The following is a 12405-nucleotide window of genomic DNA, read 5'->3' as shown; positions in this document are numbered from 1 at the left end:
AGCAAATCTGGGTAATTTATATCTCCCCCAATTATCCATTTCATTTAGAATTTTATTGGGGTGAATTTTTACAATTAATGCTGTTTATTTGAACTTTTTTTTCTCAATACATTCATTTATAGCATAAATTTCACTCTATCTGCTTTCACTGCATCTCCTAAGTTTTGGAATATTGTGTTTTCTTTTTCTTTTGTTCTGTGACATACTTTTTTTTGAGACATATTTTGATCTGCTATTTGATTTCTTATTTGGCCCATTGCTTGTGCAGTAATGTGTTGCTTAATATTTATATATTAAATATTTCATATTTACATAAAGTTTGTTACACCAATTATTTTATACTCATTTAATATCCTACATCTATAATAGGTCCCTTTATTATTTCTGATATTTTTGTAATATCTTGACTCACTTTGAAGAAGTTAATTACATTCTTTTAAAGTCTACTGTTTGCTCTCTACAATCTTGATATTAATTTCTTGTCAAATTGGGTTTAGTGACTTACGTTAGTAAAGCATATTTTCCTCAAAATTTTGGTGATATTTTTGCTAGCTTCTGATATTTTTGTTTGATAATTTGCTTTTGCCTGGCTGTGGTTGTACATTCTGACACAAGAGCTGGCCTTAGGAGACTACAGGAGCAAAATGCTGGTAGACCATGCCAGAAATCTCTGTTTGATTATGTCTGGCTTCAATGATGCAGGCACTCACCCTTGCCACTTTGCTTCAAGGGCAGATGTAGCTGATGCCCAGGGAAGGAGAGGACTCTGGCCAGCTATTCCACATGCATTCACCCAAATAATCCCATCTCTGGAGGTCTCCCCAACTGTTTGAATGTGTTGCTCTGGGTCTGAAGCATCCTTTGGTACCATTTCACATCTGCTGCTCAATCCTCTTCTGTAAGCCTCTTTTCTCTTTTTTCTGTATTTAATGGATTCCTCAAATGACATGACTAATTGATAAAAGATATTCTAGTTTTCTATCACCACTTTTGATTTATTATTTTGTATTATATATGGCCATTTAAAGGTGATTGGGGTTGGAGAGAGTTTTTATATTTTGTCAGCCATCTTCAGCCAATGTTCTTGTTCAATACTTCCTGTGATTACTGATTTGAAACCTGTTTTTTTTGTGTGGCCTGGGTTAAACATTCCTAAGAAGAAATGTTGTTGACTTATCTTTTCTAGAAATTTGGAGGTTTGTTTTAGTGGTTTTTTTTTTTTTTTTTTTTTTTTTTTTTTTGTGAGGGAATTTGTTGCTTGCAGAATATTTTTTCCATGTGTATTTAAAAGATGAGGCACCTTATAAAGGGCATAATGGTAGAAGAGCAGCCTGATTATACCTTATGCATAACTCATGGTGCAAAGATCTGAAGAATGTCATTAGATATTTTATTATCTAATAGTCCTAATTGAAAGGGGCCTTTTTAAACTTTTGATTTAGGTTATTTGGGGGCTTTTACATATTTGGTAGTGCCCATGTTTTTCATCTCTGTGGTAGTCATCACCACAGAATGCAAATATCAAGGTGGAGACATAGTACAGAAGGTTCTATGAAAAATGTGGATATTTGCGCTCCAACTTAAATGGTTATTGTTGTAATGTTTGTGTTGAGGAGGAAAAATTTTCCTCTACTGTTCAAGATTCTTTTTGGCTGGTCTAAGAATTAAATTGACAAGAGACAGATTAACAGGAGAAAATAAAATTTAATTATGTATTATGGGGAATGCACATAAAAATGAGAGATTCCAAAGACAGTAAGGCAAAGTGAGGTATATAGGTCTTTCTAAACTAAAGACAAGGGGGTAGAGGTTTGGGATTTCAAAGGGAAGGAAAACAATTCACAGGAAGATGAAAAATAGTCACTGTTTGGTAATCGAATGTTTGCTGGGCCATTCTGAAACAATGGGACATACAGAGGAATTTTAACAGATTTTGCTAAATTTCTCTCTATCATACCTAGCTCATATTATACTGCGGATATTTATGGTAATAGCTCTCTTCTTGGAATAGGTCCTCTATCGGAATTCTTTTAGGCAATTAGGGAGAAGGTGAAAGGTTTTTCCTGAGCCTTCTGTTTCTTAAAAATATTCAGTCTAAAATAATCCACATGCCAAAGAGATACATTGGGGGGGGGGGCAAATTTTGTTCCGCCAATATATTCTTGCATTAAAAAATGGAGGGTACACCAAAGATAACTTGGAAAATCGTATTAAAACTTGGAGCTGTCTGAATATAATCAAACTATGCAGTTATAATTAGAAAATGCTTAAACTATCAGTATACAAATGTGACTCTAACTGTAGTGTGTATTTTACTATTTGATTCTGGGGAAAGCTAGAAAATTGTGAAGTTTATATAGGTTTATAGAATGTATCCGATGTAAAATTTCTGGGAAGAGTCTTATAATTTTAATATTTCATCCTTACATTAATATTTTATAATTTTTTTAGCAGACTTTCCAGGATTTACAATAGTACTAAACTATTGTAATAGATAACTATATTTACCAAAGGGTCCTATGAAACTGGAATTAAATTAACAATTTATCACAAATCCCAGTCATGTCCTGAAAAGTGTCTTTGTTCCTGTTTTCTCCCAGATTGCTTATTTATCCTCAAAAACAAACAGTTTGAATTAGGTTTGCTTTGCCTTGAGGCACTCACTGTCTGGACTTGCTCCTTTTTATTCAGTAATCCCTAAAGGATAAGCGATTTACTTCCTAATCCATATCCTAAAAATAGTTGTAAATTAGTCTTCAAAAAGTGGAATAAAAATTCTAGAAAGACATGCCATATATCCTCTCTTTGCCCTTCCAGACCTTTTTGTCATTCTTCTTTGACCTGCTCTCTACTTGAGAAGGCTGACATGGACAGACATCTTTGCTGTCCCATACCCTCTGGCTTCAGCCAGTGGTAACCCTGATAGTAGATCTTAAGGAGTATGGATCAGTGGGGTGGCCTGAAGCCAGCTGCCCTACAAGGTAGTCTCTGTTTAGCAGAGAGATTGAGGAGGATATTTGAATACAAAGGTGAAGGTGGTGGGAGGCAGATTATTTTCTTCTGGGTGTGATTAAAAAAAACATTAAAAAGGGGTGTCTGGGTGGCTCAGTCAGTGAAGCATCTGACTTTGGCTCAGGGGCCTGGGATGGAGCCTCACATTGGGCTCCATGCTCAGTGGGGAGTCTGCTTGTCCTTTTCCCTCTCCCTCTGCCCTTACCTCCACTCATGCTCTCTTTTAAAAAAATAAATAAAATCTTTAAAAAAATTTTTAATTAAAAAAGCATTAAAAATATTGCAGAGAGGAGTGTCATTTTCCAATTATATTTTGAAAGAATCACTCTGGGTCCTATGAAGAGAATCAGATGTAAGAGAATAAGAATGGAAGTTTGGAAACCATTTTAGGGGGCTGTTGCTTTGAAATAGTGAGAGAGAATTAGCTTGATGGAGGTTGTGAGAAGTACTGGATCCAGAATGGGATATGTTCTGAAGATAGAGACAACAGGAGTTGCTTCCAGATCGGTTATGAGCTTTTATAGGAAGAATTAAGGGTATCTTCAAGGTGGGTTTAGCTTGAGTGATTAATTACATGAAAGTGGTGATGTTCACTGAGTTAGGGGAAGTACTAAAGTATTAAAGAGGAGCAATTTGAGGGTTTATAAAATTAAGAGTTCTCTTTTAGGCTTGGTATGGTTTGAAAGTTGGAGATATCTTCTAGACATCTAAGTGGAGATATCTAGTATGCAGTTGAAAATACAAGTCTAGAATTCATGGGAAATATAGATTTTGGAAATATGTCTAGAGCTAAAGACATAAATGGGAAATCACGAATATGTAACTGCTTTGAGAGTGGGAAAGGAGTGATTCACCAATAGCATGTCAAGGTGTTGCAGGGTGGTGGATGGACAAGAAATTAAAATCTGAATTCTTAGATTTTTCTTATTCTCTTATTTAGTATTAGATTTTGCTAATGAAGATTATTAGCGATGTTAGATGTCTTGTACCTATGAATTCCCCAGCGTTCACCTGAAACAAGGCTGCTTTTGACAGCCAGTAACAGAAAACTGAAAACTCAAAATGATTTAAACAATAAGGAAATTTGCTAGCTCATATAACTAGACATTCACAGACATGTCAGGTTTTAGAGTTAGTTGATTCGAGGGCTTAACATTACCATCAATTTTGCATAAATAAAACAATCTGACATTCTACAGAGTTACCATAGACTGGCTTCATCTTAAATTTGGTTCCTTTTTGGTCGTGGAATGGATGCCAGGTCTACAGATTTCCTCACTTGGTACCAGTAAGAGCGGAGGCTATGTATCATGTTATCTCTACAGAGAGACAGAAAAAATCTCTCCCAGTAGTCTCCAGAAAATATCTCTTCATCTCTCCTTGGATTGCATTGGGTTACATGCTCCTTCCTGAATCTGCAATTGTGGCAAAGAGGATAGGATTTTTTGGATGGAGGAATAGATGACTTGATATAAAGAAAATCAGGCATAAATTGGGGAAAAAAAAGGCATTTCTAAGATAAGGAAAAACCGGGGATGAGATTGATCGAGGTTAATATTATTAGCATTTGGAAGTCTGATATGGATAGAATTGGGAGATTACTTGGAGTACATAAAAAATCTTACTGGTCAGGTAAAAACACAAAACAAAAAAGAATGTATTTCCTTTTTATCTTTTTTTTTTTATTATTCTAATACACTTACAAGACTGTTAAACAAACACGCCTCCAGACCTTGGACCCATTTATATCATCTTAATATGAAAATAAGTAGGCATGGCAGATTATTTGTTTTTCTCCATCTGTTCTATTCCCTTGGCTGTGCCAGACTCTGACACTGCACTCTGGGTTGAATATACCCTAATTAAACTGAGGTTTTTCAAATGTGATTATATGGTAATCATTTCTATTCTGCTCTAATCATAGGAAAGATGTCTTGGACTAATTTTTTACTATTGAGAACTAGATAAAAGTAGGGCCAACACAAATGATATTTTATCCTCTAATTAATACGGCAGGCTACAACCCTATCATTCTAACAACACATAATCTTTGATGGGAAAGTTGTGGGAAGAAAAGATACACTGTCATTTAGCCACAGACAGTCTCACTGTTATTGTATACAGGTGAAAAATGAATAAAATACCTTCAGTGTTCATCAAGAGAACTCTGTGATGTTGACTTTTCCATTCCTGAAAAAAATGTACAAATGTAATGAATAAATGCAGAATCTATTTAATAGAAGATCTGACAAAGTTAGGAAATGTCTTTTCGTGTTAAAAATGCATTTTGAACCTAAAGCAAATGGTGCTCAATTATTCCAAATAATCATGATGAATTTAAAAAACATGCAACCTCCTAATCAATTTTCCATTACTTAAAATCTTTCGTTAAAAAGGTTTTAAGAGTGTGCCTATTTTGGGTCTCTCAAAAAAGAAGGGGAAAAAAAAAAGAGAAAAATATCAGGCTAATAAATAGCTACCTGCTATGGTGCTCTCCAACTTTTTGACCACTGACCTTCCAAAACAAACAAGCTATCAGTGCAATTTTTAATTCTAAGATTACACAGAAATAAGGTTTTATATGTGAGTGTCACTGCAGGATTTTCCAGGACATATCTTCATGGTATAAAATACAGGGCATGTATAAAAGAGGCACTCTAAACTCTAGACATAAACCCCTACTTTTATAGCGTTAAGAAGTTGAAAGATCTAATTTATCCTTCATGTCTGTTAATTCCAAACAGGTCTTTTCCTCTTATTTTTCTTCATCTCTTTTCTGTGTGCTGCCTCAATTATACTATTATCAATCTGAACATAAACCAAGTTCCTTGCTTCCTCACTGTGAGCTCAGTAACTTTACTTTGGTAAAGTTTTTTTTTTTTTTTTTTGAATATGTGAATGGAAGACAGCATACGCATCAGAGACTACACACCTTCTAGCTTTTCGATGGTTCATCTTTAATTTCTTTCTTCCCCACCTCTGCAGAGAAACCTGAAGAACCAAACACATTCTTGGGCAACACAGTTCTTCCCACAGTTAGGTACCTGCAAGTCTTGGTTTTATTCCATAAGCCAACTTGTCAGAGAATCTTTTTCTAAATTAATACTCGTGTTAATTTTTGTGAATGCAGGATTTTTTCCCCCATCTCAACATGTATCATTAATATAACTCAACAGAAGGCTATCTGTGTTGAGTCAGCCTATCTTCACCCTTTTACACACTATAAGTCACTAGGTGCCACATGGCATGGTCCAAAACAGGAGAATGACCCTTTCACCTTCATATGAAAATCTGGGCCCTTCTTGCTTAGACCAGGCCTTGCTTTGCACATTTGGATTCCTTGTTATGCTACCTTCCTTACATGCACTAAGTGATTACAGACCTCATCATTTAAATTTATAATTTAAACATATATTTGCTATAAATTTGTGTTTGAATCATCTTGTTTAAAATATGTAACAATATAAAAATTTGATGCTTCCTTGAAATAAGATTTCATAAATTGATCTAGATGTTCAAAAGGATTGGATAAAAATGCCCTTAGATTACAAGGAAATGAACTCTAACCAATGTAGCCTAGCTAGGGAATCTGCTAGGGAATCTCAGAAACCAGTAAAAGATGATATTGTCAAACTGTAGGGATGCAACATGCCAATAACAGCTTACAGGAAGACGATAAATCACAATAGGAATGGGTTAATGATGCAGCAATTATTGCCAAGAAAATAAATTTGAAGTGCTAGGTGACTAGGAAATTCAAATCAAAGTTTCAGGTTAAAAAGTAAATAGTAAAGAGCAATGTGAAAATGCTAACAAGAGAGAAGAAGTATATCAGGGAGAAACTTCGCATGTCTGACTCCATATTGCTTCTGTTTCTTTTGCTGCTGTGACCTATAGCTTAGAAACTTCTGCTTAGCCCTAGCACATAGGCATATTACAGCTAAGATTTGTAAAAATTGATTTTTACCCAAACTCTCCCTCATCCAAGGAGATAAGAAATACATATAGAAATGACTACGCTATGTTTAAGAAATGGCATGACCAGATTCCTGTATGTAAAGATTAACTGACCAAGGACAAAGAAGTGTTATACTAGCCTCCTGGGATGTCTACAGAGGTCAGTCACCTTTTGACTCCACCCTCCCCTCCTACTTCCCCCTTTTGCTAACATAAAAGAAGCTTTAATTTCATACCAGGGGAGATGGTTGTTTGGGACAATAGTCCACCATCTCCTCAGTTTGCCGGCTTTCCAAATAAAGTTGCTTTCCTTTCCCCAACATCTTGCCTCTTGACTTACTGGCCTACTGTGTGGTGAACAGAAGGAGCTTGGTCTCCATTACAGAAGTACCAGAATATGCAGATTAATTCCTTTTATCTTTGCTCAATTACTTATAAACAGCACCGTATCTTTATATTTATGCTTTTATTAATAAAAATACTCATCCACTTTTAGTGCTCATTATTTATTAGTGAGAATCTCATTTCAACTTTTTAAAAATTGAGCATTTCATGTTGTAGTGTGAAAAACTGACATGACTGCAGACATTCTGAAATAGAGCCAGAGGGGCCCCTGCAGAGAAAGTGCTTTACCTGTTTGACCTGGGCCATAAACTTTGCACTCGGCAAAATGGCAACTGTTCTAAACAACTGCTTGAGTACAGACATCCTGATGGCCTGAACTTTCTCAATATAGAATTAGTGGTCAATCAATGTATAACCTAGAATAACTTAACACCCACAGGAAACTTTCTTTCCCTCTTCAACTCACGTAATTGGCTCCCTTTCTTTTCCTCATAAAAACACTTGCTTTGAGTTTCTACCTGATTCTGTGCTCCCTGAATTGCAATTCTTTGATTCCAAATAAAATACTTATTTGCCTCTCATTGTGGTTCTTATTTTCAAGTTAATGGTAGTTTATCAAAAATTTCTTCATTGCACTTTAAAAAATTGTACTTGTAATAGATAATACATTAATTGTTAGTCTTGGATTTTTTTTTTTTTTTTTTTTTGTCTTGGAATTTTTTCATGCTGCTTCAATAGACAGCAAAGCAGTAATGGATTGTTTTTGGGTTTTTGTTTTTTTGTTTTTAAGATTTTATTTATTTATTCGACAGAGATAGAGACAGCCAGCGAGAGAGGGAACACAAGCAGGGGGAGTGGGAGAGGAAGAAGCAGGCTTATAGCGGAGGAGCCTGATGTGGGGCTCGATCCCATTACGCCGGGATCACGCCCTGAGCCGAAGGCAGACGCTTAACCGCTGGGCCACCCAGGTGCCCCGGATTGTTTTAACATATGATTTCAGAGCCTTATCTAGTTGATCCATTCTTTTTTCTCTCATTGCACTTCAGTTGTACTGGATATTCATGTTCAATTTTCTTCATTTATAGAATGAATTTATACAAACTAATTGTTAATGTGAGGGAAAGCAGTATAGGCTCTGGAGTTATATGTATCCCCAGCTCTGCCACTAATTGGGAGACAGTGAACAAGAAACAAGATTGGAAGTTACCTGGATGTATATGAAGTGTTTAGGTCCCAGAGAAACTGAGAACAATCACAACAAAAAAAGCTGTTATAGATATCTTCATCAGAATAGAATATGGACATTTATAGATTAACTAGAGAAAGAAAAACTTTAAAAGATTCAGTTGATGTAGGAAAAGAGGCAAACTAAACATATGGTAACAAAATGAAAATGCTCTTTAGAAAGATAAGTGGGAAAGACTAAAGAGTATAAACAGTGCTCTTTTGGGTTAGCAACAAAGTGCTCTTTTGGGTTAGCAATCAAGTGGTCTTCAGTGATCTTGGCAAAGGCAATTTCAGTGTAATGGGGGTGGAGGTGGGGCCAAGATGGAGAGGTAGAAGCCAGAGGCAAGGAAAGAGAAACATCTTTTTCCTGAGCATTTGTTCATTCAACAAGTATTTAGCCCCTACGACGTGCCAGACACTGAGCAGGCTCAAAGCATATAATAGTAAACAGTTCTCCCTGCCCTTAATAAACTTAGGCTGTGGAAGAATATGTTTAAATGCCAATGGGAAAGAGTAAGGAGAAGTTGAAAATATGTTGAGAGAAGATATGTAACTAATGATAGGAGGTGAAATGAAAGTGGCTAGAATCCAGAGCCAAGGTGGAAGACTTCACTTAGGGAGAAGGCACAGTATTTCTGAGCTGGGTGAGGCTAGGGTAAGAAGAGGATCTGAGCCTTACTTAGCATTGGTTTTTTTTGTTGTTGTTTTGTTTTTTGTTTTTTTTCAAATGGACAGTTCAGCTCCTGAGCTCAGCCTCTTGTCACAGCTGGTTTATGCATAGTACGTGAATACAGGGATGTGAGGGGAAAGAGAAGGTAGGCTAACAGAATGCTTCCTGCTAAAAAAAAAATGTTACTTCAAACAGTTATTTCCTCCTGCAAATAAGTATTTACAGCAAATATTTTAGTCCAAATTAGACTTGCAAATATTTATGTAATTATTTATTACATCCTGCATTGAGGTGGGTTTCACTTTCCTCAAATGAACCGAAATGTAAATCAGAAATTAGCAAAAAAATTCACATTTAATAATACGTCTTATTCATTACAACGCCAGGCCATAGCCCTATAAACCAATGAAGAAGTTAATCCAATCTATCTAAAAATAGCATTACTCATTGATGAAATTATTTCTCTGTAAAATCTGCATCTGGGTGATCGCTTCAGAGGTAGAAAACCGGGGGTTGGGGTGCCTGGGTGGCTCAGTCGTTAAGCGTCTGCCTTCGGCTTCTGGCGTGATCCCAGAGTCCTGGGATCTAGCCCCACATCAGGCTCCTTGGCTGCGAGCCTGCTTCTTCCTCTCCCACTCCCCCTGCTTGTGTTCCCTCTCTCGCTGGCTGTCTCTCTCTGTGTCAAATAAATAAATAAAATCTTAAAAAAAAAAAAAAAGAAAGAAAGAAAACCGGGGTTACCGGAAGTGCCTTGCTCACAGGAGCCTCTAATCTCAAATCCCGCCCCGGTTTTGGAACAGACTTTTTATTGGTTACAGGATTTATGAATCTCCCAGCGGACCGCCTCCGCTTCCCCAGTCCGCGCCTCCAGCCTGGAACGCGGGAGACGGACAGGAGCCGGGGCTAAGGGGAGCACCGAAAATTCCTGGTGGATACTGTACCACGGCCCCATCCTCACCCTGGCCCGTACCATCTACGTATAACGCGAAACTTCCAAGATACCTTAGGCCTAAGGAACCATCATCATGCATGCAGTTCGTCCTCCACGGGCCTGGGAGCAGAGAGTTTAGCCCTAGAGACCGTGTACGCATGCGTGAGACCTGGGCCGCCGCGTGCGTGTGACGTCACCGGCGCGCCGTCTAAACTTCCTTGTTTTTCTCCAGCGCTGGGGTGAGTGATTTTCTAAGTCGGTGCGGAGTTCGTTGCGTGGGTAGGAAGTGGTTCGGGTTGTGAGCGGGTATGCTAAAGAGACTGATTTAGTTTAGATCAAAATTTGGTGTGGCTATTGCAGAAAGACCCTTCATATTTGTCTTTAGCGTGAGCGTGCTGTGTTCAGTATCTTGCTTGGCGTTTTGTGAGCAGCTGACTTGAGTTAGCCCAAGTCCCCGCCCTCACGGAGCTCGACTGGCTTGAGGAAGGTTGGTGCGCACACATTAAAATTAAGTTTTGACACTAGTGCGTGTCCCGCTCAAGACGTTTGAGAAGTAAGGTTGAGCCTACGAAGCACAAGTTAGTATCAGTTCAGTAGTCCTTGAGATTGTATAGGGGCTGGAGGGAGGAGGCAACAGATGTATTTTGGAGTAATTACCTTTTGGTGCCCGATTTGAGTACACACTATTACAACTGCTAAGGGATTAAAAAAGAAAACCAAACTTTTCAATCCCCCATCCCTTCCCCAGTAGCTTGTACATTTTAAAGCACAGTTTTGGTAAAGGACATTGTTAGCGTAGTTTTCACAGATCCTAAAACTGGCTTTTAGAGGTACTTCTTTAAATAGAAAACTAGAGAAGGGTTGAGTTTCAGTGTCTTAGGGGAATGCATGTATTGATTCTTGTAATAAAATTATAGAATAATTCACTACACCCCCCACGAGTGATTACTAACTAAAAGAAAAAGCAAAACGAAGTCAAAGAGGCTTAAAATTACTGACTACACTTTGGGTAAAACACTAGTCTTTGTGTTTTCAGCAGCAAGCTGTCAACTTCTCTAGTTGAATTTGCTCTGGACAACATTTTGAAACAGATCTGATATGCCACTTGAGTTAATAAAAGAAGTCAATGGAGTGCCTGAAGTTGAATTGCTAAATGAATTAAACAAAGTAGATTTCAGTTCTCTACAGCCAGGTTGTGATTATAGCAAAAAATACATCCAGGTAAGAATTTTCATAACTCAGAATGCTTTTTTCTTCTAAAAGGAATGCTTATTTTTATGTTGAGCTTATTTTAAGAGTTGTTTTAGAAATAGTTTTACATGCATCAGAGTGTTTGTGACTATTTGATGCTATTCTTAATTATTTAGCATTCATTTAGCAAACATTTATTGAATTCTTTTGTGATACACTGGAATAAGTTTTGAGGGTACAAAGATGAACGAATATGGGGCTTGAACTAAAGGGGACTGAATTCTTTTGGGTTTGGACAGTTTACCTAATCTCTAATTATATTCATGAATTGGTATTAGAACTGTGGTATGTGAACACTTAGGAGAGAACCTTTGGTTTTGACAAGTTAGGTCAGGAAAGTGGAGCTGGAACTTAAAGGATGACTGAGATTATACCTTTCATTTTGGGTATAAGCAGTCCTCATGTGCATGTTGAAGAATTTGAATGTTACCCTACGAACTGGGAGACCTTTAATAGATTTTAAGCAGAACAAAGACATGATTCACTTTGGGTTTAAATTGCTCTGGCTTTTGGGTGAAGAATATATCAGAAAGGGCATGATTAGAGGAAGAATAATTAATTAGTTAAGAGACAGTTGAAGTAATCTAGTTTAGAGTTGATGTTGGTCTGAACCAGGGGCAGAGGAGATCATAGAAAGGAGACAGACAAAATAGTAATATAATAATAGTAACAAAAGTTAACATTGAGCTCTTTCTAGGAACTAGGTAGTATTTTAAGTGCTTTACATATATTAACTCATTTAATCATCGCAAAGCCCTATGGATTGGGTCCTATTATTCTTTGGCTGTAAGTGAGGAGACTGCATTTCCAGAGGTTAAGTGATTGGCCTGAGATGCAGCTAATAAGTAGTAGAGCTGGTGTTAGAATCTAGACAAGTTGGAACTGACAAGATAAAGAAGCAGAATCAACAAGTCTTGGAGAACAATTAGATGAGAGAGGTAAAGAGGAGTTCAGGACATTTCCCTGGTTTTAAGTCCTGTTAACCCTGGGAAAATAATAGGCATGCTTTTAG

General features: G+C 37.1%; 1 protein-coding gene and 1 long non-coding RNA gene across 11 annotated transcripts in view; one reads left to right on the top strand and one right to left on the bottom strand.

The window, feature by feature from the left end:
- Positions 1-10293, bottom strand: part of LOC113263662 (uncharacterized) — a 53585-nt gene extending 43292 nt beyond the window's left edge. Inside the window, exons 1-2 of the long non-coding RNA XR_006410688.3 lie at positions 10214-10293; positions 5157-5202 (exon numbers count right to left, since the gene is read on the bottom strand). This is a non-coding gene — a long non-coding RNA (uncharacterized LOC113263662). The remainder of the gene's footprint in view (positions 1-5156; positions 5203-10213) is intronic.
- The window catches only part of POT1 (protection of telomeres 1), a 79135-nt gene continuing 76792 nt past the window's right edge, over positions 10063-12405 (top strand). The window contains exons 1-2 of one of the 10 annotated variants that reach the window (XM_026510368.4): positions 10063-10381; positions 11182-11363. In XM_026510368.4, the coding sequence (XP_026366153.3) occupies positions 11241-11363 (123 nt within the window). In that variant the 5' untranslated portion in view covers positions 10063-10381; positions 11182-11240. Of the gene's footprint in view, positions 10721-11178; positions 11364-12405 lie in introns of those variants that run through there. The other 9 variants (XM_026510344.4, XM_044388015.3, XM_026510359.4 and 6 more) reach the window with 9 other exon arrangements.

The sequence above is a fragment of the Ursus arctos genome, unplaced genomic scaffold (assembly GCF_023065955.2).
Source record: "Ursus arctos isolate Adak ecotype North America unplaced genomic scaffold, UrsArc2.0 scaffold_3, whole genome shotgun sequence".
Lineage (NCBI taxonomy): Eukaryota > Metazoa > Chordata > Mammalia > Carnivora > Ursidae > Ursus > Ursus arctos.
The sequence above is the reverse complement of the archived record's forward strand: the minus strand, read 5'-3'. Positions and strand labels throughout refer to the sequence as shown.